The sequence below is a fragment of the Vanessa tameamea genome, chromosome 6 (genome assembly GCF_037043105.1).
Source record: "Vanessa tameamea isolate UH-Manoa-2023 chromosome 6, ilVanTame1 primary haplotype, whole genome shotgun sequence".
Taxonomy (NCBI): Eukaryota; Metazoa; Arthropoda; class Insecta; order Lepidoptera; family Nymphalidae; genus Vanessa; species Vanessa tameamea.
This window is the reverse complement of record NC_087314.1, coordinates 7,724,045-7,749,600: the sequence shown is the minus strand read 5'-3', so window position 1 is coordinate 7,749,600 and position 25,556 is coordinate 7,724,045. Positions and strand designations below refer to the sequence as shown.

The following is a 25,556-nucleotide window of genomic DNA, read 5'->3' as shown; positions in this document are numbered from 1 at the left end:
ATTCTATATGGTGTGCTGAATATTTAAATTTCTATTAAAATGCTTCGCCAAAAGGATAACTGTAAAAAGATGTGTAAGGTCATTATCACTTTGTGTGGACAGTGTTTTTAATGTTAAAATATTGTCGAGATTTACCTTTTTTATCAACTTGCTTTTATTTATTATTTCTTTAATATATTCGAGACCGGAGTTTGAAAAAAGCTTTATTTTATCTAAATTTGAAAAAAAAACTGTAAAAATGTTTGCGAAAGCATATGTTTATGTGTCAGATTCATAAATTTTGAAGGATTCGTGCGGAATTTTAACCATAAGAAGATCGTGTTTGATATAAATAACACGTTTCTCATTTTAGTGTCGTGTTTTAGTAACGATATTTTGTGGTGTTCCACCTTTCATGCCACCTACTTTTTTCCTTTCGATGTTAGTCAAGATAAATTCTTTCATTTTAATGTATAATCTTATCTTAGGGTCCGCCGTAAAGTGGTCAATGACTCAAAAAGTTACCGGTGTAGGAACATTTTATTTTTATTTAAAATAAACAACTAATAAAAAAAAATCAAGTTAAAAAAAATCACATGAGTATTGCTTGAATAAAAATATATATACATGTTTTAAAATATAAAAAAGCTTCTTTTTTCTTTAGTTTATAGTAAAGATATTTAAAATTTATAAACTTCCAAATCAGATTCCGACCTTTCTTCGTAATCATCTTCTAAATGAATGATTTTTTCAACGTTTTCGTTAAATGTAACAACTGATTTTCGTGGTTTTTCTTTTTTTTTTTCACCAAATTCGTCTTCATCTTCTGATTCATCATTGTCGGTTTTTAACTTATCGATTGATTGTATAACTATAGGTAACGGTGAAATAAGATTAGGTATATCAAGTATTGTTTCACCTTGAAGCTCATTGGTCACCTCTTTTACATCATTTACAGGTTTAACCGGTTCAAATTCTTGTACGGGAATATCGAGCATTTCTTGGAGTCTTCGTTCACTCCGCTTTAACTCTTCTATATTGAGTCTTGGTTTCGGTTGAATTTCTACTTTTGGAAGTGATTCCAATGCACTACTTCGAGACTCTACACTATTAGAATCGTTAAATTGTTCATAGTTTTCATTTTTTCTCCTGCAACAAACATAAAGTCTTATTTGTATAAAATATTTTATCTTATAATAGGCTATATAAAATAACAGTTATTTTACCATTTCAAGTGTATCTGGAATTTCTTAATCAGGATAAACCAGACAAAAATCACTACAATTACTATGAGAAGCAGTACAGCTAGAACTATGGTGGCTACGAACAGACCAGTGTCACGTCCCGGAATCGGACATATCTCGAGACCTTCAAGATGATCTTCAAGTGATAATACCCTGGCTACGTTTACGGTCGCAACGTTACTGTTATGTATATCACTGAAAGCAGAAAAGAAATGTTATGAATAACTCTTTTATCTTAATAGTGAAATATAATGATAAATCTATTATTTAAAAAAACTTAATTCAGATATTGATACCGTGTAAGCCGTAACACATCAACTGGCTGACTTTCCCGTAATCCATACACGTAGAGTTGCAAATATGCACCAGAATTACTTTCAACATCGCGTCTCTTTCTCGAAGAACCTTCATTATTTTCCGATATTACGACTGTCCTTAGCACTTTTATTTCGTATCCAATAGCTTCACTCAAGTCATTTAATACGGTATCTTCATCGTCTAAGAATGCGTTTTGGACAGTTATAACTGCGATTTGATTTTTCGTTAGTAATTTTACCTAAAAAGAGAAGTATAAACGAAAATAATCTAACCATAATTCTTTTACTTATTGAAAACATTAAATAATATTTGTTTTCAAGACCGGTGAGTATCAAACGGGCTGTTGACTTTGCAAAAAATAAATACATTAAGCATACGGTTAAGGTTAACAACTTAAAATATTGGTAAATAATACTGTTTATCCTGACTTTAATTTTAGTTTTCATTCTATTTAACTCAGAATTTTTGGGGTTACGCGTTATTTGAGTTGCATGACAAGTATTACCTTTTATAAAGAGAATTCAATTTTACATTGTTGTTTTTTTTTACTTTTTAGTCACTGAGAGCATCTGTTATTTACATATTTGTACACACAAAAGGTAATTAAATTACATTATCCTTAAAAAAAACTTATGGAGATATCATTATGAAATTTACTTCTTATACTAAAATGTGTTTATTATGTCGATCTACGTTTTAAGGTTTAACCTTTTTTGACCTTTTGTAATGCATTTTTGTTTATTTTAAATTAAACAAAGTAATATTGATTGTATTCATGCATAAAAATACAAATTTATTAAAATGAGCTTTGATAAATTTAAAATATATTAAAATATTTGAATGTTGAATCATACGAAAAATTAAGATATCTTATTTAAATTATTCGAATATGTTATCAAAAACAAAGTAAGATGTGACGTCGTTAGGTCGCATGTTACTAAGTTTTATTATATATACATTGTCCAGTTGTACCAAATATGGAACTTGAAATAACATAAATCAGAGGCAGAGCCGCCTGGGGTCAAAGTTATTCTTAAGTTTAGTATCTTTTGGCAAAAAACAAGTTTTGTCAACATTAAAAAGTTTACAATATTGTCATCTAGAGTGGCTTTACCGCTATTAGAAACTGGTTTAGTTTGCGTTTATAAATTAAGAAATTCAGTTTTGTTTAAATTTTGTATATGGAGCATTATTTAATTTAATTAAAAGTATGTTAACTAAATAAGGAAATTTTATTATTTAATAATATATCGATTTCTTTCATCAATATTTTAAGTACATATGCTATATGTATTTTTTATACGAAATCAATTATTCAACGGACATCTTTATTCAGTCGAATATACATATATATAATCTTCGAATTCGTGTCATCTAAATAATATAGATCACGTTGTTTATGTATTTTATATTCATAAATACGCATAAATATTAAAAACAAATTCGAACTTCTAATAATAATTAATTGGGTGTATTTTGATTATAATTAACCAATAATTCCAGTTATACAAATTTCTTGTTTCTTTTCATTCAAATTATAAGAGAGCTACTAAGCTAACATAAGTATTATTACTAGTATTTTGTTTATACCCTTAACTAGCATTTTCTACTCTGATAAATTTATATAGACGTCGGAATGCCAAGTAACAAAAAAAAAAATAGTCAGTCGATAATATTAATTAGTATCAGATACTTTACCACAATGTCCAACGATCCGTTAAGACCTTTTCCATTCAGATCGGTCGCATATACAGTAAGTCGAGAATTATTTTCTAGGCGCGCTTTATTGCGCACGTGTACAAAACCAGTCTGCGGCGCCACGGCAAGATTGTCTTCTATACTCCAATATATTAGAGCTGCGTTCTCTCCAATATCTGCATCTGTCGCCTGTGAACGATTTTATTTAAGGAACTAATTTAGGTTATATACATTGGTATTACATAAAATGGAAAACGTCTAGTTATTATTTTTAATTACAACCGTTTTAACATGCGCTACAGCGTATAATGTTTTAAGTGATTTTAAGTAATCAAACGATTTGACTTTTAATCAAATTGAACCAAGAAAAGTGTTTTCAATAGAAAATTAGCATTTTATAGTATTTTGTTTACATTAGATTTTGTTTATAATTGTTTTATGACAAACAAAAGTTAATCAAGTTTAATGAAATCCTTAATAATAATCGTTAAAATCTTAAAATATACAAAAGTACATATCACTTTATGTGGTTGATTGTATTTAATAATATAAATATTTCTTCATTAGAGAGTAGAAGGATTCGGCAATGGTACGAACAGCAGGTCTGAAGATATTAAAAAGATTAAATAAATAAAGAAAATCGAGATAGGGCAATATATTTTTATTATGAGCCCGAAGAATTTTTAAAAGGAACGAGAGCTCCTCAGAAAGTTTGTTTAATCTCTTTATTATATACATAAAGCATAAAAATGTTTCATACACAAAATGTTTATATTTTAAATTTCGTCCGTTTTTGCGTTTTTAGTTAGTCTTTCTCCAGAGAGACAAGCCAACTGCATACAGCGGTACATTAAAGTGTACAAGTTTTATACGCAAACTCAGGTGTCTACCCTCACTCTGATAGTAATAATCCGATGGGATGGCAAATCCGACTCGACCGGAAGAGTTCAACTAGAACCAACTGCTTTACGAGAGACGAAAGTCTAAACCTTGCCAATTTCCAAACTTCGGACTGATTTGATTTGATTCGATTCGATTAATTAAAATAATGTTATTTCATACATTATTGCATATGCATTTTATTTATTAAATAAAATCATATTAATAATATATTTAAATATTTAAACTTGAATATGGAAATGAAAAGTATTGAAAGAAAAATATTTGAACTTTAAATGCAAAAATATTTTTTATTTCTTTACAATATAACATTAAGATGTTATTGACTACACAATATTAGGTACCTACATCTAAATGTATTATTATTATCATTATATTTGAATGAAATATTGATTTACTTATTTATTATTGTAAATTAGATTTTTTATTTCATGATACAAAAATTAATATTTGTAAAATTAAAATTAAGTTGGTCGAGTTTATAATTATATTTTATTTCTTTGTTTGTTTTAAGTCTAAGTTTTACGCTAAAAAGTAAAAAAAAAAATCCGTTATAACGTTAAATTACATTAGATGATTATTATCAATCCCAAGTATTAGCAAATAATTTAGTTCTCATGGATATTATACTAATGTGAAGTGCTGTACTCAATTAACTAGGCCAAACCGATTTTTATTTTATTTGCGCATAGTTACCGTTACTTATATACGAGCATATTTTCCATGATATGTTTTCAACTAATCTCTTACCTTTAGTTGCGTCAAAGCTCGTGGTAATATCGTGTCTTCGAGTTCGGGAACTGGGAATCCGACATATACTGGTTCATTTTCCTTTCCTTCAAATATGGGTTTATTATCGTTAATATCAGTAACGATTAGATTCACAAAGCTGCGTCTCGCATCGTAGACAATAGTGTCGGCTAGGATCCATTTGTTAGAGCCATATTTATCAGGCCCTTGTTGAAGTCTCTCTGTGTTTAATGAACGCTTAGTGACCGACACTTCATCACTGTCGCATTGAAGTATTAGCTCTACTTGAATCTGAGATAAAGTCATAAAGGCGATTGATTCGTGCTCCCGGTCGATGGCCTTCGCGTGCAAGCCTTCTTCGTCGACATACAGCCATGATTGATCCGCTGGCCAGCTGTTTAAAAGATTATATCGGCAATTTTTGTACAAAGTTCTATTTAAGGCAACTAAGTTTTTATGTGGTTCTTCCTCTGTTCTTTCTAATACTATTAACGGTGGTAGACCAATTTCGGTGCCACACTCTGGTAGAGCTTCAACTCGCAGCAATACCTGTATTTAAACAATTAAGTTTTTTTTATTGAAATAGCATGTATGCATGTATTCACGTTTCAATATAAAAATACATTGTATTAAAAATTGTAAAGGTATTAAAATATTTATCAATGAGCTTATCGAGTGATATTCCATGAAACCAAGGCAAAACTTATATAAGTTATTTATAAAATTATCTTAAACATGCAGTCTGCAAGGGTTAGTGCAATATTAATTTTACATTTTAAATTAATCTGAATCTTTAAAAACAGGTACCGTTAGCAGAATCACGTGACATATCGTGAAAAACAAATGTAGCGGAAGATTCGTCATAGCTGTTTTGTATGTTTGAATGTAAGACACGAGAACTTAAAGCGGGTTCGTAACTTTTGTACGATGATTTTATATTTTCTTTCATCACTGAACCTTACCCTTAGCAAATATATCGTGTCTAAGGGTGGCAAATTAAACGTAATGGATGGGAAAAATACGGTTTCGTATTATAAAAGAAAATGTATTTTTTTTTGCTGAATCGTTACATAATACTGATATAAAATTGTTAGCTTCAGCTTAATTTATATTCATTTAATATAATATATGAATGTGGCAGTTCAATAATTTCACTACGTTTAGTGGTATGAATAAATATAAGGGATTCTCTTATTATGAATAATTTTATTACATACGAATTTTATCTATATTTATATTATGAAGACGTAATAATTGTTTGTTTGTATGTATGGAAATATTTATGCGAATCTAAAAAAAAACATTGGTAGAAAGCTACATTATTTCTTACTATAGGGTATAAATTATATTTATATTATATCATTGCTGTAAGAATTTGTTTACATTTTACGTCTTTTATTTTTATTTATTTTGTAAATATAGTGTATTAATATGTATGTACAAAAAAATGTAAACTTTGTACGTAGCCATTTTATAATTCAAATTTAACCAAAAATATAAATTAACCAAGTTATATACACATCAAATATTTAAAGTATTTCCTGTAGCATCTAGACGGTACGAGTATAATATTCAAATTCAAATACTGCACCTGCATGCGCCGAATAAAGTCGAATACAATTCTAATATAATATTATATGTATAATACGTTTAAAGCTCTCACCGAAGCGGTTGCATTAACTCGGCTATTTTCGGCAGTGGCAGTTACGATAAAACTGTATACGCCTGATTGGACTGCAGCTGACAGCAGGATTTCACCCTCGTTATTAATTGAAATTAGCTGTCGAAGATTATCTGAAAAAAAATATTAATCATTAATGTACTTTGAAATAGATTTTTTTTTCCATTAATAACTAAACTTTTTTTCAATAACAAAGTATATATTTTTTAAATGTAATTATATTACAAGTAATAACAGTAATTCCCAAAAGCGTTGACTAAATGATAAATTATCGAATCCAAAATTATCGTCTAAAAATTTTAATTCTGAACTATTCTAATATATTAGTAAAAATCTATAGTGAAAAAGCCCTATCGTAGTATATCAGTGTATAAATGACAACATTTCATTTGATAAATCGTATTATTTGATATATCGTATAATACGATATAAACGAAATAAACATGATACAGGTCATTCAGGTTAATATAATTTAAAAATAAAATATTTATTAATCGAAAGGACGTGATAGTTAATATGAAAACAGTAAGGTTAATTTAATCACGAAGTTTCGTCTAAGTTCGTACTTCGACCTTATATATTTTTTATAAAATCACAAATATCAAAGTCGATATAAATTATGAATGTATGGCAATAATTGTTTAGGGTTGTATAGAATGTTTTAAGAATGTTGAAAGAAAGTTTTAAGCTTACGTATTATTGCTTCATCGGGCAATATTAACCTTGGGTTCTCATATTTTTTTAAGTAGAGATTTTCAGTTCGTAATTATTATTATAGAAACAACAGGAAGTCTTACAATTTAAGATAACATAAACAAATAAATCATACAAACAAACATAGTTATTTATTAACTATTTACTGTTAATTACATAGTAAGTAACATTTTATAATATTAAGTCTAACTTAACAAATTAGTAAATAAATTTCTATAGTCCATTTCATGATTTAAACTCCTAGGAAACAAAGTACTGGCACTTCATTGGTCGTTGCGTGCGGCTAGTGATAAATGAAGACGGATTCTGCTTATTAGACAATTCTTCTTTCAAATGATTTGGTTAATGAAGGTTACACGAAATAACCAATGAGCGCCTAAAGGCAATTTCCTTTGGGACCTCGTTTCCTGGAATACACTTAAGAATATAATGTTACGCCTACAAAACTATTAAAATTATTAACTCATGCTACGGTATCGACATTCATGCGAATTAAATGTTTAGGCGCAAAACCACTAAAGTTACATTGTAAACAAGAGGGTTCCGCATCAGCCCGAAGTTTCTTAGTCTTGGATTTTGGATTGATTGATTTTCTTTTGTATTTTGTTTATAAATTAATTCGATTCTGTTTTGAAGTTCTGCTTCTATTATTATTTATTGATTTAAATTCCCAAAATGTTTATTTAAATTGTTTATTAAGCAGATTCTATAACTAAAATAAAAATCTAAAACAATAAGATTTATTTTATTAAATAAGAGAAGTGAAAATAAAAGTTTAAAGAAACAATCGCTTTAGGCTTCAAAATTAGCTTGGCTTCCACCTTATTAATTGTAAGGCCAATTATCATAACGCGGATACATTTATGTTAGCGTATAGACTTTGTAGGTATCTCCTTATCTGTATATCCGCTCACTACTTTTGAATGAGATTGATTAGCTGTTAATAGTCTCTTAATATCAGAAATAGTCATTGGCAATGAATAAAGGATATAAGGAAAGGATTTGAACTCCAATTGTGTTCGTTTACAATGCGTACACTCATGGGTATGACAATCGAATGCCAAAAGATTGGAACTCACCTCTAAAAGAGAAGGTCACCCGAATAACTGTAATATGTCCGATTATAAAACCAAAGCCAAATGGAGCGTACGCAACATTAAAGTGAAGCGACAAAAGCGAATACAAAGTCGTCTACAAACAGGAAACAGCTCATCGTTTTGTTAATTCGCCAATAAATAAACATTAAAGTGATATTATGTATTCGCTTTTGTTGCTTCACTTTGATGGTTTGTGTATTCCATCTGCCTTTTGTTTTATGGTTTGAAAGTAAGATGTACAATCTGATAACAAGCGATAAAAAAGTAAGTTTAGGGAGTCAACAACTGTTTGAAACGTGAAATACTTACATATTAATATATGTTTACATATGTGTGTGTTAACATATGTTTCAAATGACGATTCTTGTAGTTAACATTCGTTAAATCTTAAACATATTTTGTATAAATAACATTTAGGCTTTAGGGCTTTTATTGACATTTTATATCAAGTACCTACATAATCCAGAAAATAAAATTATTCCAGAATTATAAGTTTTGATATTTATATTTTCTTTAAATCATAGAATTCATAAGGACCTTTAGTGTACATTTTTTCACATACGTATCAATGTTAAAACTAAGGTGCTTCATATAAAAAAGATAATTACAATGCATATTTCTTTACGTATTATCGTGGCAACGATTGTTGTTCAAGTATTATTTGCTTAAAATATTACATAACAAATAAACCGCTCACTTACCATCGTCATCAATATGAAGAGAGTACGAGATCGTTTCACCGTTTTCCGCAGTAGCTTGCACTCTCCCAACCACTCCATATTGATTTATATCCGCCCACAAGAAATATGACGTTCTACTAAATGTCACCGTTGGTGGACCAGTATCTTCTGTAATGAACAAAGTTTAGAGATATTCTTATTCAATGAGGTTTTGCGGTTCGTATGGTTATTGTGACCTTTCGAGTTAAAAATAAAACTCGTAAACCATTATGGCCCATTAAATTCAGCGTTTTGGTAAGTTTAAGCGTCATGCAATATTGCATTGGGCATTTTTATTTGTGTCATTGGTTTAATGTTAAATTATAATAACTTAATTTAAATGAAAATCATCTTTCAATTTATTTCTATTCAAATTCTTTATTGGCATATAAAAAAAATACAATTAATAACTGTTGCTCAAAATATTGAAATACGTGATTAAAATTTACGTTTCAAGAAATATTAAAAAGAAATAAACTTGAAATTTATTCGCAAGAATGTGCTTCAATTATAGCTAATATGAAAACGTGTAAAGCAAATCTCAATCTATTAGAAAATAAAAAATTTAAAGAATAGAACAAAAATAATTGAAATAAGGTTTTGTTTTCATTACAAAAACATTAATCGTCTGAATATTTAGAAAAAAGAATTAAGATTTTAACGAGAAAAAAATTACGGTTCATTCTTATACAAGCTTCTTATTAAACGATACTGCTCCCCCTTCAATAAATTACGCCTAACCATGGAGTTAAGTTCTTAATTTAAAACTGTTCTTTTTTCATAAATAAATATCCCACTCCTTAGAAAAAGTTAAGGATACTGGAAGGATATAGAAGATATCTATCCATCTCTGTGTTTTTAATTATAATTAAATTCTTCAGTACAAAACTTCATCTAACAACACTTTTTAAGAAAACTAATTAAAGTCCATTTTCGACATTTTTATTAACACTAATCTCATACAGATATCTATCCGTGAGATAAAAGCAAAGTATTATACTTTTTTAACGGTAGTAATAAAATAAATTATATATATATAACTTTATATTATTATATACAAATATCTATCTAAATTTATATAGTAACATAATGTAGTAATATTATTCCAAAGCGTTTTTTTATATAATAGATAATTCGTATTCTAATAGCTTAATCATTATATCAATGCTATAAACTCAATTAATTATAATTAAGTAGCTATCAATTTGTTTCACATGTAAATTACTGGATTATATATTGATCGATTTCATGCTAAAGTAAGCTTTGCATAAATAATATAATTATTGTTTTTTTATTAAAACGCATAATTGTTATTTTTTTTAAATTACATGGTTATTTTTATTACTACAAGTACTTAAAACTGGATATTTACCATGTTTTTTATTTTTATTTGGTGGAGCTCGAGTCTCGTGAACAAGACATTCGTAGATAATGTCGAAATATTGAGCTCCATCAAATAAAAAAAAAACCATGGTAAATATCCCGTTTTAAATACTTGTAGCAATAATTGTTCAATTTTAGTTAATATTCGTTTTTTTATAGAACTTCTTAGTTTAAAAAAAATGATGTTAAATGTTAAATAACTAGCTGACCAATCAAGGCTGTGGCCTAATTTTTTCTTTTAATAAAAAATCACTTGTCTAGCTAGTTTAATATTCGTTGTTCAAATTAAACAGCAACAATTTGGTATACCTGAATTTGTGATATCTAGCAGAAGTACAGCGTTAGCGCGGCCCGCCTGAAGCGTCAGCGCGATGTGGGTTAGTCCGACTGGGAGCACCGCAGATGCAGCCTTGCGTATAGTCACAACGCCATTCGATAAATCAGCTTCGAATGAAGACTCGTAATCTAAAATATTGTAAATGTTTTACAGAAAGTTCACTCATTGCGAATATTTTTAAAAATCATGTGATTATTCTACGAGAACGAAACGAAAGATAAACAGATTGGCGAGTAGAAAAAGCTGCGGAATTTACGTCCAAAAATGATTAATATTTACCTCCAATAATTTGTACACTCGTCCCATCATATCCGGATATAGTGATTGTTTCGTGAGATACTACACTATTTTTGACCCCTCCATTATAAAGTACTTTACTAAATGTTGCCTTAGTTTCAGATTCTGAAGAAGAAGATAATTATTAATTTAATATTTTATAATAAACTGATACGCTTGTTAGCTGAATATCGATTAAACGGATGAAAAATCATTGATTTGGCATACCTGTATCAGTGATATTTAACAAAAGGACAGCGCTAGCTCTGCCCGCTTGGAGTGTTAGTGCGATGTGCGTGAGCCCGACTGGGAGCACTGCAGACTCAGCTGTGCGTATCGTTACAATGCCATTCGACAAATTAACTTCGAATAAAGACTGGTAGGCTAAAATAAATGTAGGGTTTGAGTATAATACACTATAAGGGTTATTATAAACTTAAAGTTGGAATCAGAGATTTACACAGAATACTTAGATACGTGATAGACATCTTGCATAACAACCATATACCTAGTACTAATAATATTAATAATATGATATAAAATGTTCGAATCCACTTCCGGTATTCTTTGAATTAAAGTTATAAAATATTATTGAAAGTTAAAAGATACTAAAAAGATCATAAAAATTAAAGATTAAAACGAATACAATTTCAAAATTATTATTATCTTATACAGAAAATAATAATTTTGAATTATACAACAAAGGTTTAATCGTTTTTTATTTAATAATATCTATATAAATAGGTTTAAATCCAAGAACGGTTTATTTACCTCCAATAATTTGTACAGTCGTGCCGTCGTATCCGAATATCGTAATCGTTTCGTGAGTTACCACGCCATCTTCGAGTTTCCCATCATAAATAACTTTACTAAATGTCGCTTCGATTTCTGATCCTGTAAAAGAAACGAGTTAAAAGTTGAACACACGGGCCAAAAATCTGATAATATTGTTTACTTTGGTAATATCAATAAAAAAACGAATCGACTTGTTTAAATTATATTTTGAATGACCGAATGAATAAGCTACATTAATATTGCAAACCTGAATCTGTTATATCTAACAGAAGAACAGCACTAGCACGGCCCGCCTGAAGCGTCAGTGCGATATGCGTGAGTCCGACTGGGAGCACCGCAGACGCGGCTTTGCGTATCGTGACAATGCCATTCGAATATTCAACTTCGAATAAAGACTCGTAAGCTAAAATTTTACAAATAGTTAGATAAAAGTGCACTTGGGGCAAGAATATTTTACAATTTGTATAATTTTACAATTATATTCAGTATGTACATGAAAGTAAATTTTATGGTTGAAATGTATGGGCATAGATATTATTTTACTAATTCATTGGCTATAAGTTATTATGCCAGACTACAACTATTACGTGTGATTTGAGAAAAAATACTTATTAATACTTACTTCCAATAATTTGTACATTAGTGCCTTCGTATCCGGATATAGCAACCGTTTCGTGAGACACCTCTCCATTTTCCAGATTTCCTTTGTAAAGAACTTTACTAAATGTCTCTTTAGTTTCTGATTCTGGAGAAAAATAATTAATTTCATTTTATAATAAAAATTGTTCAGTTGCTGACTTAATATCAAATATCTGGAGATAATAAAATTGATTTGGTATACCTGTATCAGTGATATCTAGCAAAAGCACAGCGCTAGCGCGGCTCGCTTGAAGCGTCAACGCGATGTGTGTGAGTCCGACTGGGAGAATCGCCGACGGGGCCTTGTGTATTGTTACAACGCCATTTAAAAAATCGACTTCGAATGAAGACTCCTGGGCTATAATAAAAAGTATACTATAAAGGATAAGCTACCAAGCTGGGTAAATCTACATAATATGTTTACTACCGATTATGTACACTTAGGCCTTATTAAGTTTAAAAAGGCTGTTTTTTTTTAACTGGTACTATTCAAATATAAATATTCTATATAAATCTTACGGTAAAATGTGATGCTAATGATAATACAAATAAATTATATTCAAAGGTATATAGTTTATATTGCATGTTACATTATTTACCTCCAATAATTTGTATGTTCGCGCCATCGTATCCTGATACAGTGATCGTTTCGTGAGATACTACGCCATCTTCGAGCTTCCCATTATAAAGCACTTTATTAAATGCCGCCTCGGTATCTGATCCGGAAGAATAAAATATGACAAAAATTAAATTAGTATACTACACTTATAAAGTAATCTTTATCTAACTTAATATCAAAATAATTATAATAAGAACGAAAACCACACAGTATTCACTTAAATTATAACAGTAAAATTCGATAGTATAATATAATTATAACGTATGTACATCATACTATCGAATGATCAATTAATAAGTATTAGAATATATTCGTTTTATTATTGCTCGTTAGATTTTCAATCGCCGTATCAGATTTAGATACAACAGCACAATAACAGAATTCAGATATAATCACAAGTAAAAACGATATTAAAATAAGATTTTTTATTTTTCTAAATAGAATTAAAAGTATATGAAATTGCAGAATAATTTTCCACTATGAGTAGTTGGTCTCGGTCTGTTTCCCTACTTTTTCTGTTTACGGAGAAATTACCATGTCCCCAATAAGTCTTCAGAAAATTGTTACACAAAAGAAAAAAAAATTTTAGATCACATTTCACCGTTTTTCGAATTGTCTTGTTTATCGTCTATTTTTGTTGTAGATTTTTTGAATAATAATCCAGGTTGGTTTGATAGTCTCTAAAAACAAGGCATAAAAATATTAGTCTCCAATATTTAGTGTTAAGTAGGTACATAGAATATTTAGTTACAATCATATTTTAATTGTTGTATAATTTTTCATATTTAAAGTGAAAAAAAACTTCAAGATAAATTTTATGATTAGTTAACACACATTATAACTGATCATGATAAATAATGACTTGTTATAAATAGGTTATTTTCCGAAATTACACTATATTTTTTAATTGTATATATAAATTATTTCTTGTTTAAAGTAATTTCTTTGCGATTAAAGCTTAATTTGAATTTAGATTCTGGTAATTTTTGTTTTTTTCTAATATTACCTTTGCCCTCCTCAATTTAAGCATAACGCTCGTGTTAGCAGTGGGAACGACGTAAACAATAAGGATCTGGATCAAATCTGCGAATTTTATATTACAAGGGAGGCCCGTATGTCATCGAGTTATTGTGGCTTACTTGATTATGACTTCCTTACGTCATCATACACTTATGATGCGGAAAGCGTGTGCGTAGAGCATGCATATCAGCATGCATATAAGCAGCATGGAGCTAGAGTCGTCTACATGCACAGTGGGCGCTATATGTGTGAGTTTCATTGGAAACAGCGCCGATGTTACATGTACCTTGGCAACACTATTTGAAAAATATATCTCAAATGAGGAATGTCTATACTAAATTATAAAGCAATACATACATATATAGTGCATTACAATTTTGCTATTAATCAATTAACATTAAATTAAAATCCAAATGTCTTTTTAAATTAAACCTGCTTAATTAAGAACTCAATAATATACAATTTAAAATCCGTATATAAATCATGTTACTAATGACGATGCAAAACATATAATTTATTACGTTGTTTTTGCTACTTTAAAGATCTTTTTATACTTCTAAAAAATATTATAACTAGCATCAAGTAGTTTTCATTTTTTTTTATAGATATTTTAATTAGCTTCGTTATATATTGCACATGAAACAGTTTCCTTAGACACACATGAGAGTGTAAGTGTTTATGTTTCCATAGTAGTTTTAAAGTTTTAAAAAATGGGACATAATGAATAAAAAATAAATTGACTTCAATAACAACAAAAAATGCTTTAAAAAGTTTTTAAAGTCGATCATTAGTCGGTCTTGTATTATTTTACATAATCTTATATATTAATAGATTTTTGTCCCAGTGATTAGGGAACGACAGCTGCACATAAAAAAATTGATTATGGTCTCATCTTGAAGAGCTTCAGCCGTAGATGAAGATTATATATATAAAAAGGATTCTTAATTGCAATTTACTAAATTGTTACGATTTAACAAATAATTTTAGAGAGCGGTTCCCAAGTCGTATCGGTTCGGGAAAACCGCCGGTGAAATCTATAACACTGAATTATCGAATTACTAACAAGACTATAGAATATTAAGCTATGTAGTATGATCAAATTGATAAGTGTTATCGCGAGCATAATAGCGAAGCATTTGAGATATTAAATAAATATAAATTATTTATTTTCTAATGACGTAATTCAATTAAAATAAATTTTGAATTTATTAATTAACCCCGAAGAATGAAATTGATCTTGTCACGTTCAACGTTTTTAATTCACTGAAGTCTACAAGAACCTCTTTCGTATGACTGCCAAAATTAAATTTTATTCACCAGCGTTTTATTCACTTTGATGTGGAGTACTATTATAGCGGTCGATGATCTAGACTTCAACGCTGATGCTTTTAAGTCAAGTGCCATTATTTCATTCGCTGGTAATATAACCGGGTAAGATCTCTTGTATTGCTAAATTTATAGACGTTTTTTTATAAAACAGGTAGAATTTGTGATGAGTGTGTAATCTACCCAGAGAGGTTTCAATAAAGCCCTATCATTATTATTATTATAATTACCAGCACTACTTTATTAAACCTATGGTGATTTTTTTATGGCTATTGAGAAAAGTCACTTACGAATGCGATGTCACTGGCCGTTTTTAACGAGAATACATACTATGAATAATATACACATACCTACTTCTAATATAGTGGTACACGTAAGTATTTCACCTTAAAAAGTTATGTATTATCTGTTTCGAATAACATTATTTTATACGTAAGGCTATATCAAGATAAAGTAAATGTAACAAATGTAAACAAGAAAAATTTAACGGCTATCTATTTTTCTTGTCTATCGGTAATCTTGTAATACTTTACGTAATCTGAAATGATTGAATCTAAAATAGAAGTGTAAATACAATAGGTCACGGATATGTTCTCAATCTACTCTATTGACTAAATTCGACTACTTTCATGTACGCTGGTTGAAGATGGATTACCGCTAAATTAATCTTATCAATCCGCAGAAATTTTTGACTTTGCCGTTTCATAGATTCAAGTCATTTGTAAAAAATACATTAGTAAAGAAGGCATATTATTCGATACATCAGATTATATTGATGATAAAAGCGCGTGGAGTTAATGCTTGTTGACTTCCAGGCAGGAGACATAACATACATATGATTGTATTTAACTAACAGGACTGTATTTTTAGACGTTGAAAAAGAGTAACTACTAATTTTCTTGCCGGTTCTTCTCAGTAGAATCTACATTCCGAACCGGTGGTAGCTTTACTTTAAATAGTTTGTTAATACAATACCGAAATAATGTAATAACATCCTATGAAACCTTTCCAAATCGAAAAAGGAGTTAAATTAACAAATATTAGATTGCACATTCCGGTCGATTTGCTAATAGTTCTGTGTAACATTATTTAGTATCGCCCATATAATTATAATAATTTTATGATTTCGTTATGACTTGAGCCGAGATGGCCCAGTGGTTAGAGCGCGTGTATCTTAACCGATGATTGCGGGTTCAAACCCAGGCAAGCACCACTAAATTTTCATGTAATTAATTTGTGTTTATAATTCATCTCGTGCTCAGCGGTGAAGGAAAACATCGTGAGAAAACCTGCATGTGTCTAATTTCAACGAAATTCTGCCACATTTGTTCATATCCCGCATTGGAGCAGCGTGGTGAAATATGCTCCAAACCTTCTCCTCAAAAGGAGAGAAGACCTTAGCCAAGCAGTGGAAAATTTACAGGCTGTTAATGTTGTTATGACTTGGAAACATCGTTACCATATATGTCATGTTTGAGCATAATCTTTTTGAGCGTATATATAAATAAATAAATCGACTTTGTTAGCTGTGATTCAATGTGGTCTTATTTGTTTTACCCCTTGGGAGAGTGCAGCTTTCACTTACTCACAAGGCACACGTACGTCATACCTGGAGTGCAATCGAGTTTCGAAACAATTTAATTTTAACGTTTACAAAAACATCTGATTAAATATTATTGTATATTTATTTTTAAATAGGTCTTACGCTTTTATAACTGTAGGGTAGGTAAGGGTAGGTTTAATGTTTACAAATCAGTACAATGCATTATACTCGACACTAAATGTAACTTTCAAAGTTCCATTCGCAACATCGCAGACATCAAACCACCATTTATTAACAATTTCATAAATAATTAATACCGTTGATTATAATCTAAGATCAAAATCAAATTCGTTCGTTGCCTTTACTTCTCGTATAATTGGAGCGGGCTCAATATTATATTGATACAGATATAATTCTGTATAAAAACGCGTAGTCACTAATGATATTTATTACTATAAACAAAGTATATATATAATTATATATACATATTATATGTATATTTTATATTTATGTTTCTATAATGTGACAGTTAAGCAATCGTTGAGCTTCTTCGTAAGGGGAATACATAGTTATTATTGCTAGATGACACATAAGAAGTATGAAATATTTTTTTTATAATTGATTAAGAGTTCTATTTAGTAACAGACTGTGAATATCACTCTGCTAGGATAACGTTTTAATGGTTTAAAACGTTATCCTAGCAGAAAGACAGTGTCTTTTGAGGATAACGTTTCGCCAAACACGAAATTAATTATAAATACAAATTAATTATCATATGGTATGGTCGTAGTATCAAGTATCTTCTTAGGGGAATTCCGTATGACAAACTCACTTTAAAAGTAATATTAACGACTTGAAAGAGTCTTATGATGTTTCTACTAAGCTGTTATATGTAAATATATTATTATTTACTCGATTATTGTTTATCACAATGTTATCACAAAATATAATAACTTACACGCAGTTGTTTTAAAAGGTGGATTTAATACTACTGCAAGTTATGGTTATTATTTATATACATTTTTCAATGTAAAATAAAAAAAACATAAAAATATATCCAAACGTAAGTATGTATATGCATATAAAAATTATCAAATTATGCTGATAAGTGATTATTATCATCATAATAAATTGTTTTGTTATTTTTTTTTGTGATCAGATTGAGTGAAATACATACCTATATGGAAAAGTTGAAATGATAAATATCATTTGAATAATTTTAAAACTCGTACTAAAATCACACTTAAAGAACTATATAATCATAATGAAGTAAAATAGCCGCATCCGAGTTTAGGAAACATGAAAATGCATGAAACTTCAAAAACCGTATTTAGTCTACAAACTTTACATAGTAAAACAATTGTTTCATAATTTGTTTAGCATATATTTAATTTAAAATATCATGATATATTTATTTCAAAGAAACGTATATAATTTTCGCTGAGATTTTATACAAAATTAAAACTTTTTTAAATTTTATACAGATAAGCTATACATTCGTTAAACTAGGATATGTTTATATTGTGATGTAATATTATTGTGACGTATAACAGTAATATATACGAGAACATCTTTAGTAATACTTCAATATTGCGATTGCAGTTTTCAGATAAAAATCTATAAAACAAGGCCTTAACTAGCGACAGTCGAAGTTTCTAGTTTTCCTAAAATATAAATAATAAACACACACACATGTAGATATACGTAATTTACTCACTTACCTCCAGGTAGCTGTAGAACGATCATAGCATTCGCCCCACTTGTGTAATCTCTCTCCGCTATAACTGTGAGATAGATTTCTCTTTGTTGAAACGCTTCATCGGGCAATAAAGTTGTAACAGTGAAGGTTATTTGGTTCCCAGTAGCAACTAATTTGAAATTTTCAGAAAATTCTAGAATACAAGTGAAACGTTATGTTCAGTTCAATTCAGTGGTTCTATTAACATATTTTATAATATGTCTACTGAACTTATGTTATTCGATAGCAATTACTTACGTCCGTCCAAACTAAATTTAACTCCACTGTCGTAACCTTGGCGGAGATAAATGGAATCTTGTAGGATGAACTCATGTTCTTTTGTATAGTTTGCTATGTAGAAGGGTTGCGAGAAAATTGGCTCGTCGGGCAACTCGAATTGGCTGTCTGCTAAAACTTTAACCGTAGCAGTTGCTGTTCTTCGACTATCACCAGTTCTATCTACGTCCTAAACAAAATATTTTAATTAAAAAGTAACTAAGGCAAATTTAAGTAAGGCTTCAAGTTTTAATTTTTTATAAAAAATAGTTTTTCGAATAAGAAATTGTCATTTATTATTATTTTTTATTATTTTCATGTCTATTTCCTAATTTCCTGTTTACTTTCTTCTTTCTCGGAAATACTGGAATACAATATCTTTAAAGGAAGCATGCCTTATATAAACAGAATCTTATACTTAATTATCTCTATCTCTTATCTTATATAGATTCCGATAAGTGTAAATATAGTATTGCATAGAAAATACAAAGTTACATTAAATATAACCAATTAAATATTATATTCTTTCTTTGATTTCTCATTTATTTGAAAATTATTACGCTTATTACTTTTTATTTTCGGTGGAAAGTCAGACATGTTTCAAAATATTAAATTACCGTGGCTGTGACTGTGAAAGTTATCGCCTCAGGGATTGATCTAATAAATGTTGTAGTTCTCAAAGTCGCCTTGAACTCCTTTGGTACCGTAGATGAATTATCGTATGCTATTTCAAATAATGGGCTCCCTTCTAATGCAAAGTCAATCCTTTCCGTTGTTAAGTCGATATCCCTGACGATTATGTCATTTATGCAGTTAGTAAGTAAAAAGTTCGGCGGGACTGGAGGTGCTAACGTGATTTCATAACTGTTTGTTGGTTTAAAAACAGGGTCGTTATTGTTGGTGTCGGTTATATCTATATTAAAAACCTGTAAAAATAAAAAAAAGGTAAATCAAGGTAACGAGAGGATAAATCCAATGATAGTGCACTAATGCTGGTATATGTATATTCAAATTATACATTTTTTGCTCAGTTATAAAGGCTAACGTCGCTAGCATTATAAGATATCCCGTAAGCTAATACAGATATTAGAAATATAATAATAGCCAATATATAATTATTATGACGTGTATATGTGAGGGTTGGTAACGAGGCGAAGAGGTAGTTTTTATATAAATTAGTTTACGCAATAGCCTTTTCTCATTACTGGACTGCACTTCCTGGTCATGGACGCTTATCAAAATTATATTTTCAAAGGATTCCTATGAGAGATTATCCGGTAAGGCTACCATCGGTTAGCATTAATTAATGTAATATTGTGCAATATTTACCAAAATTCTTGAGCTACCATCAGTGCATCGAAACATTGCCGTAAAACCAATGGACAGTGCGGTTTCAATTTCCTCGTATGTTTTGAAATTATCAAGTGTCGAAATAGTAAGCTCAGAATTCGCTAGTGACACATCGACGTAAGGTCCTCCGTTGAGGCCTTCTGTTCTATGTGTAACACCGATTAAATCTGTAACGTAAAATGTGTGTTTAATAAACTCAAACTCAAAATTCCTTTATTCAACATAGAAGCATTACAATTACTTATTGATGGTCAAATTAAACACTACCACCGGTTCGGAAAAAGGAACACCCTGACCTGAGAAGAACCGGCGAAAGAAACTCAGCGGGTCTTTTTTTTTATATATTATTATGTATATATATTTTTTGATTTTTCTAGATCGCTATTTCAAAACGAACATTTGATTAAGCAATTACTTTTTTTATTGTATAGGTAGACAGACCAGATAGTGAGTCACCAGATGGTAAGTGATCACCATCGTCCATAAAATTGCTATTGCAAATATTAAGTATTTTTTTCATAGCCAATGCATCACTAACCCTAGCTAATAATACATATAGCTACTATAACTAGTATCTATGATGTTATGTCCCTTGTTTCACTGGCCTTTCTTACCCTTCTGGTAAGAAGATACTAAGTATTGCTGTTTGGTGGCAGAATGTGTGTGTGGGTGGTACCTACCCAGGCGACTTGCACAACACAAGAACAGAATAAATATTGTCTCTTACAAATCGCAAATTGACCATTACTCTTTTATAATACATTATATATTATTTTATAATATATTATACGCATTAAATGAGAATTTTACTTTAACAACACTAAAACAAATTCCTAATTAATATGGTTATATTATTTTAGGTCTATAACTCTACAGCGCCATCTAGCGTATCCTAGCTATGAACAGAGACCAGACATAATACATGTGTCCTTATTCAAAATTTACATGATTACTAACGCATCAATGATTATGTACATACATATTATATCATGCTGTGTGACAGTTTGTACGTAGCGTTGTGTCTAGACAGATTGAAATGAGATGGTATTTATTTACATTTTAGTACTGAATAAAACAATATTTCCATGGCTGTCCATTGTTTTAAATTGAATTTAGATTTGATAATCAACAAATATGCTTAAAACTTAAATGTATAAAGATAAATATATTTTTTAAATTAAGCTTTATTAGGGTTAAAAGTTAATCTAAGCGGACTGATACAAATCTAATTCAAACATTTGAAATGTTATGTTTTCTCTGACGATTTGCAATCAATCAATATTTAAAATTAATATTTTCTTAAGAATAGAGTTAATATATAAAAGTAAAAGTAGCAGCCTTTATATTTCCCACTGCTGGGCTAAGGCCTCCTCTCCCTTTTATGGAGGGTTTTGGAGTTAATTCCATCACGCTGCTCCATTGCGGATTTATGGATACATAATTTTATTGAAATTAGACATATTGTAATATTAAATTAAAAAACGAACCTTCTATGCCTGAAGTTGATCTTCTGTAAATGATACCACTGTCCGTGTCTAGTATTCGTTGATTTACAGGCACGAACCAATTTGGGATTCCATCTATCGAGCATCCTGAAATACGTTACGTTATTTATGAATATTATTATTATTAGTATTAGAAAGTTATGAAAATATTTGTTGCTTTGTAATTTGTTTCATACACGTTATCTATATTTAATATATGTTTTTTTTTAAATTTCCTGTTTGTAGTCAGACTAAAAAATGGGTAATCATAATATCCATAAAAATTTAAATAAAGAAATAAGCACTGTGAGAAATATGAATCATTATATACAATGTTGCATTGCGCCAATGATTTGTCTTGGTTATGGATCTAAGTATTGTCTATGTTGCGCAAATTAAAAGTATCCCTATAAACATTTTTAATAAATATAAGTTTCGAAGTCACGTGTAAGTGGCGAGAAAGTTTAGGATGTCTTTAACGACTCGTTACTTGTAATTCTAAAACGTTTGGTTTCTGATGTACAAAAATTATTAGTTAAATATATCACGCGGCATTGGTTATATCAATTCATATTTTATTTTCCGATTCGAGATTGAAATTCTGTTATCGAAATTAGTGGTTGGTATTAAATTACACGAAATTACCCAATTTCATGTCACTTGAAAACAATGATACTGCAAAATAATTCGACATTATTTTGAGTAATAACAAAATAAGGATTCTACAAATTCACAATATATTATTTCGGACTTTTGAATTGAATGTTATTCGGGGAAGCTAATGGGTAATTCAAAATATATTAAAGTTTATTTCAAAACGTTTTGTTAATAGTATAAAAATTATAAAATATTTAAGATTATAGACAAGTTATAGAATTCTAAGACATACTTAGTTTTAGAATTCTCATTTCAAAAAGGAAGAAAAATGGAATATATAGCAAGGTCCATTAAGATGTTCACAATGGAACCACAACAGAAAATATAATAAGAGAGAGAAAATGTTTCAAAACATTCCTTCAATTCGCTTAATTCAAATCGTCGCTTTGACGCAAATGTGTCTATGAAGATTATTCTGTAAGAGTACTTGAAATTCACCCTAAAACACGATCCTAAAATCACAGCTAACGACATGTGACATTGTGATATACTATTACAATTATAACATTTAAAGTAAACCCGAATAAAAATGGCGTACCACTTCGTGTTGATTTTCAACATTTCACGGTGAAATAAGTTCCCTAAGAATAGCACTGCATTTATGAATAAGTGATAATGTTGAAACAGTTAAAACGAATAAATACTTACCATGATTCACCCGCAGATACGTAGTTATAATGACGTAAAAAAATAATATACTGCGATCTCCCATTTTCAATTAACGTATATTGTTCGATATCACATCACAACAACAAACAATAGAACATGCGACGCTTTTATACATAAAAAATAACAATATTATACTAAATTATTTATTAAAACCTTATTAGAATTATTAAATGCTAATAAAATAACAAATAATACGTCTGTTATTATAAAAGTTTACACGAAACTAATATCTTTGTGATTATTATCGCGTTCACGTATGTGCAGATAAAGATGACAATTATTACCTGCCAATCTATCGATACATATATTTGTATGGAAATATAATATATACATTATCTTTCATATATTCTTTGAATTATAAGTAATAAAATGTACATAGACATATTGGTTAAAATGTGTCATATAAGAGATAGTGTTTATTGTTGAATTCAGCAGTTTTCAAATAATTCAACATTTATGTTTATAGTTGAGTCAGTTTTATTAATTAGAAGATAAAATACACATTTCAACAAGTTTATAATATATATATATATATCTATTGAGATTGATTTAATTTGATGTTTTATGTAGTCTTCAAATAAGTAGATAATATTTTTGTAGTATCACATGTGAAATATACTCATATCTATCGTATATTTATAGAGAGGTAAAATTTGTTTATTTTTATGGATATTATGACTAATGGTCCAATTCCATTTTGTGTCACTGATATAAAGCTACATTATTTCTAAATGCTATAGAGTATAAATTATATTTATATGTCAATATCGTTTTCTCTATTAAAACTTCGAACCTTCGCACCTGTTCGAAGCCGGGGCGGATCGCTAGTATATTGTATACTTATTTCTAATTCACATCTGATAATAAATAAAAAATGTTTTGTCTTCAGTACCTTAAATAATACATATATTTTAATTGTATTTGTATGACACCATGACATAAATACTCAAAAAATATATAATCTTTTAATGATATTTATGATTTTGTTTTTTTTTTTGTTTATATTGTATAGATAAACTAATCGTAGCATGGACCATAATGTTATAAAGTTTTATGTTTTAGTAATCATTGATAATAAATAAGAATAATAATGCTACTTCGTTTGGTTTTTATGATTTTTCAAATTGGAAAAATACGTACGTACCTTCTATGACTACTTATGGATGATTTAAACAGACAGATAATAGAGTTAAATATATGATAACTTTTAAATGTGCTAATCTAAGACAATCTACAGAACAATTTTAAATATTTAAATTGATAAGTTAAGTAAACAAATATTTGTTAGATCCAAATAATTATACTTTCGTTTTTAAGAGATAACGAATTTTATTTTGTATTTTTGGATTAGTCACTAATATATCCTGTGATAATTGTTAGTCTTATCAGATAATTATATTTGATTATATTTAGTATAAGTTTTCGATTAATCATGACGTTAACTTTATCTTGATTATCGCTATCAAAGACGATGGGCTGGGATTACAGAACGAAAGGCAAAGGGTACGAAATATAAAGCAACAAAAACGAATATAAAATGTATATAAATACTCGGTAGTGCAAAAGGACAATTTTATTTGTTAATACATCAAAAGTGCTACAATTTTAATTATTAATTAACCAATTGTTTGTTACTACACACACTACCGGGACTTCGTTTTTGATCTTGTCCTCATTCGTTGCTTCATTATAACGTTTCGCGCGCTTCATCTGCCTTTTGTTTTATAATTTGAGTGTTTGATTTAAATTGAATTGCCTTTAAATTTGAAATGTGGTCGTCATGGAACAATTCGTAGACGTAAAACATCGAAATTGATGATTAATTAATTCAGTTTATAAAATAAATGTATATTTTTTATTATTATTATTATAATGAGCAAGCCAGTATGAACGGAGAAGCATGTAGGAGGCATGACGGCATGATAAGGGAGCGACATGCCGCTTCCCATCGCGGCATACTAATCAGTTTCACATCAAAGAGTTACCCTAACTTTCATAATAATCAAGTTATAGATGTAGTACAAGAAATCGCTAATACTATAAGTATTTGAAACGGGATATATACCATGTTTTTTATTTTTATTTGGTGGAGCACGATATTTCGACTTTATCTACGAATGTCTTGTTCTCGTGAAATACTTATAGTAATAAAAATAACCATGGTAATTTAAAATCTTAAATCGCTAATAATTTTGTAAACGACGGTTGTCTCATCGAAATAAATTTGTTCTTATTTAGAAGTTATATCAGATTTACATTTTTATTTGAATTTAAATTAATATCTTTCTGTTATAAAAGCCCAATAATTATTTTATATTTGTTAATTAATAAATTTATCTATTGT

At 29.1% G+C, this 25,556-nt stretch overlaps 1 protein-coding gene across 5 annotated transcripts; it reads right to left on the bottom strand.

Annotated features, from left to right (window-relative positions):
• Positions 1-500: 500 nt before the first annotated feature.
• LOC113393299 (protein dachsous-like) lies at positions 501-23,309 on the bottom strand. 5 transcript variants are annotated; one of them, XM_064215063.1, is made up of 21 exons: positions 23,192-23,309; positions 21,890-21,994; positions 20,382-20,569; positions 19,670-19,978; positions 19,035-19,242; positions 18,760-18,930; positions 13,130-13,246; positions 12,733-12,888; positions 12,514-12,636; positions 12,139-12,294; positions 11,868-11,990; positions 11,325-11,480; positions 11,100-11,222; positions 10,793-10,948; positions 9,083-9,229; positions 6,553-6,683; positions 4,890-5,438; positions 3,240-3,428; positions 1,520-1,779; positions 1,206-1,418; positions 501-1,128 (listed from the first exon to the last, which is right to left on the bottom strand). In XM_064215063.1, exons 1-21 carry the CDS (start codon positions 23,253-23,255, stop codon positions 660-662), a joined length of 4,113 nt encoding a protein of 1,370 aa, XP_064071133.1. In that variant the 5' UTR covers positions 23,256-23,309; the 3' UTR covers positions 501-659. The 5 variants fall into 5 exon arrangements, with proteins under 5 accessions (XP_064071133.1, XP_064071134.1, XP_064071136.1 ...); XM_064215064.1 differs by lacking the exons at positions 11,100-11,222; positions 11,325-11,480; XM_064215066.1 differs by lacking the exons at positions 12,139-12,294; positions 12,514-12,636.
• Between the last annotated feature and the right edge of the window lie 2,247 nt (positions 23,310-25,556).

Excerpts from the sequence above, each read along its gene's own strand:
- LOC113393299 (XM_064215063.1), bottom strand. The coding sequence starts at position 23,255 with ATGGGAGATCGCAGTATATTATTTTTTTACGTCATTATAACTACGTAT. Across the intron at positions 19,243-19,669 it reads CTTTCACAGTCACAGCCACG|GACGTAGATAGAACTGGTGA; the intron begins GTAATTTAATAT and ends TATTTTGTTTAG. Across the intron at positions 11,223-11,324 it reads GTTAAATATCACTGATACAG|AATCTGAAACTAAGGCAACA; the intron begins GTATGCCAAATC and ends CTTCTTCTTCAG.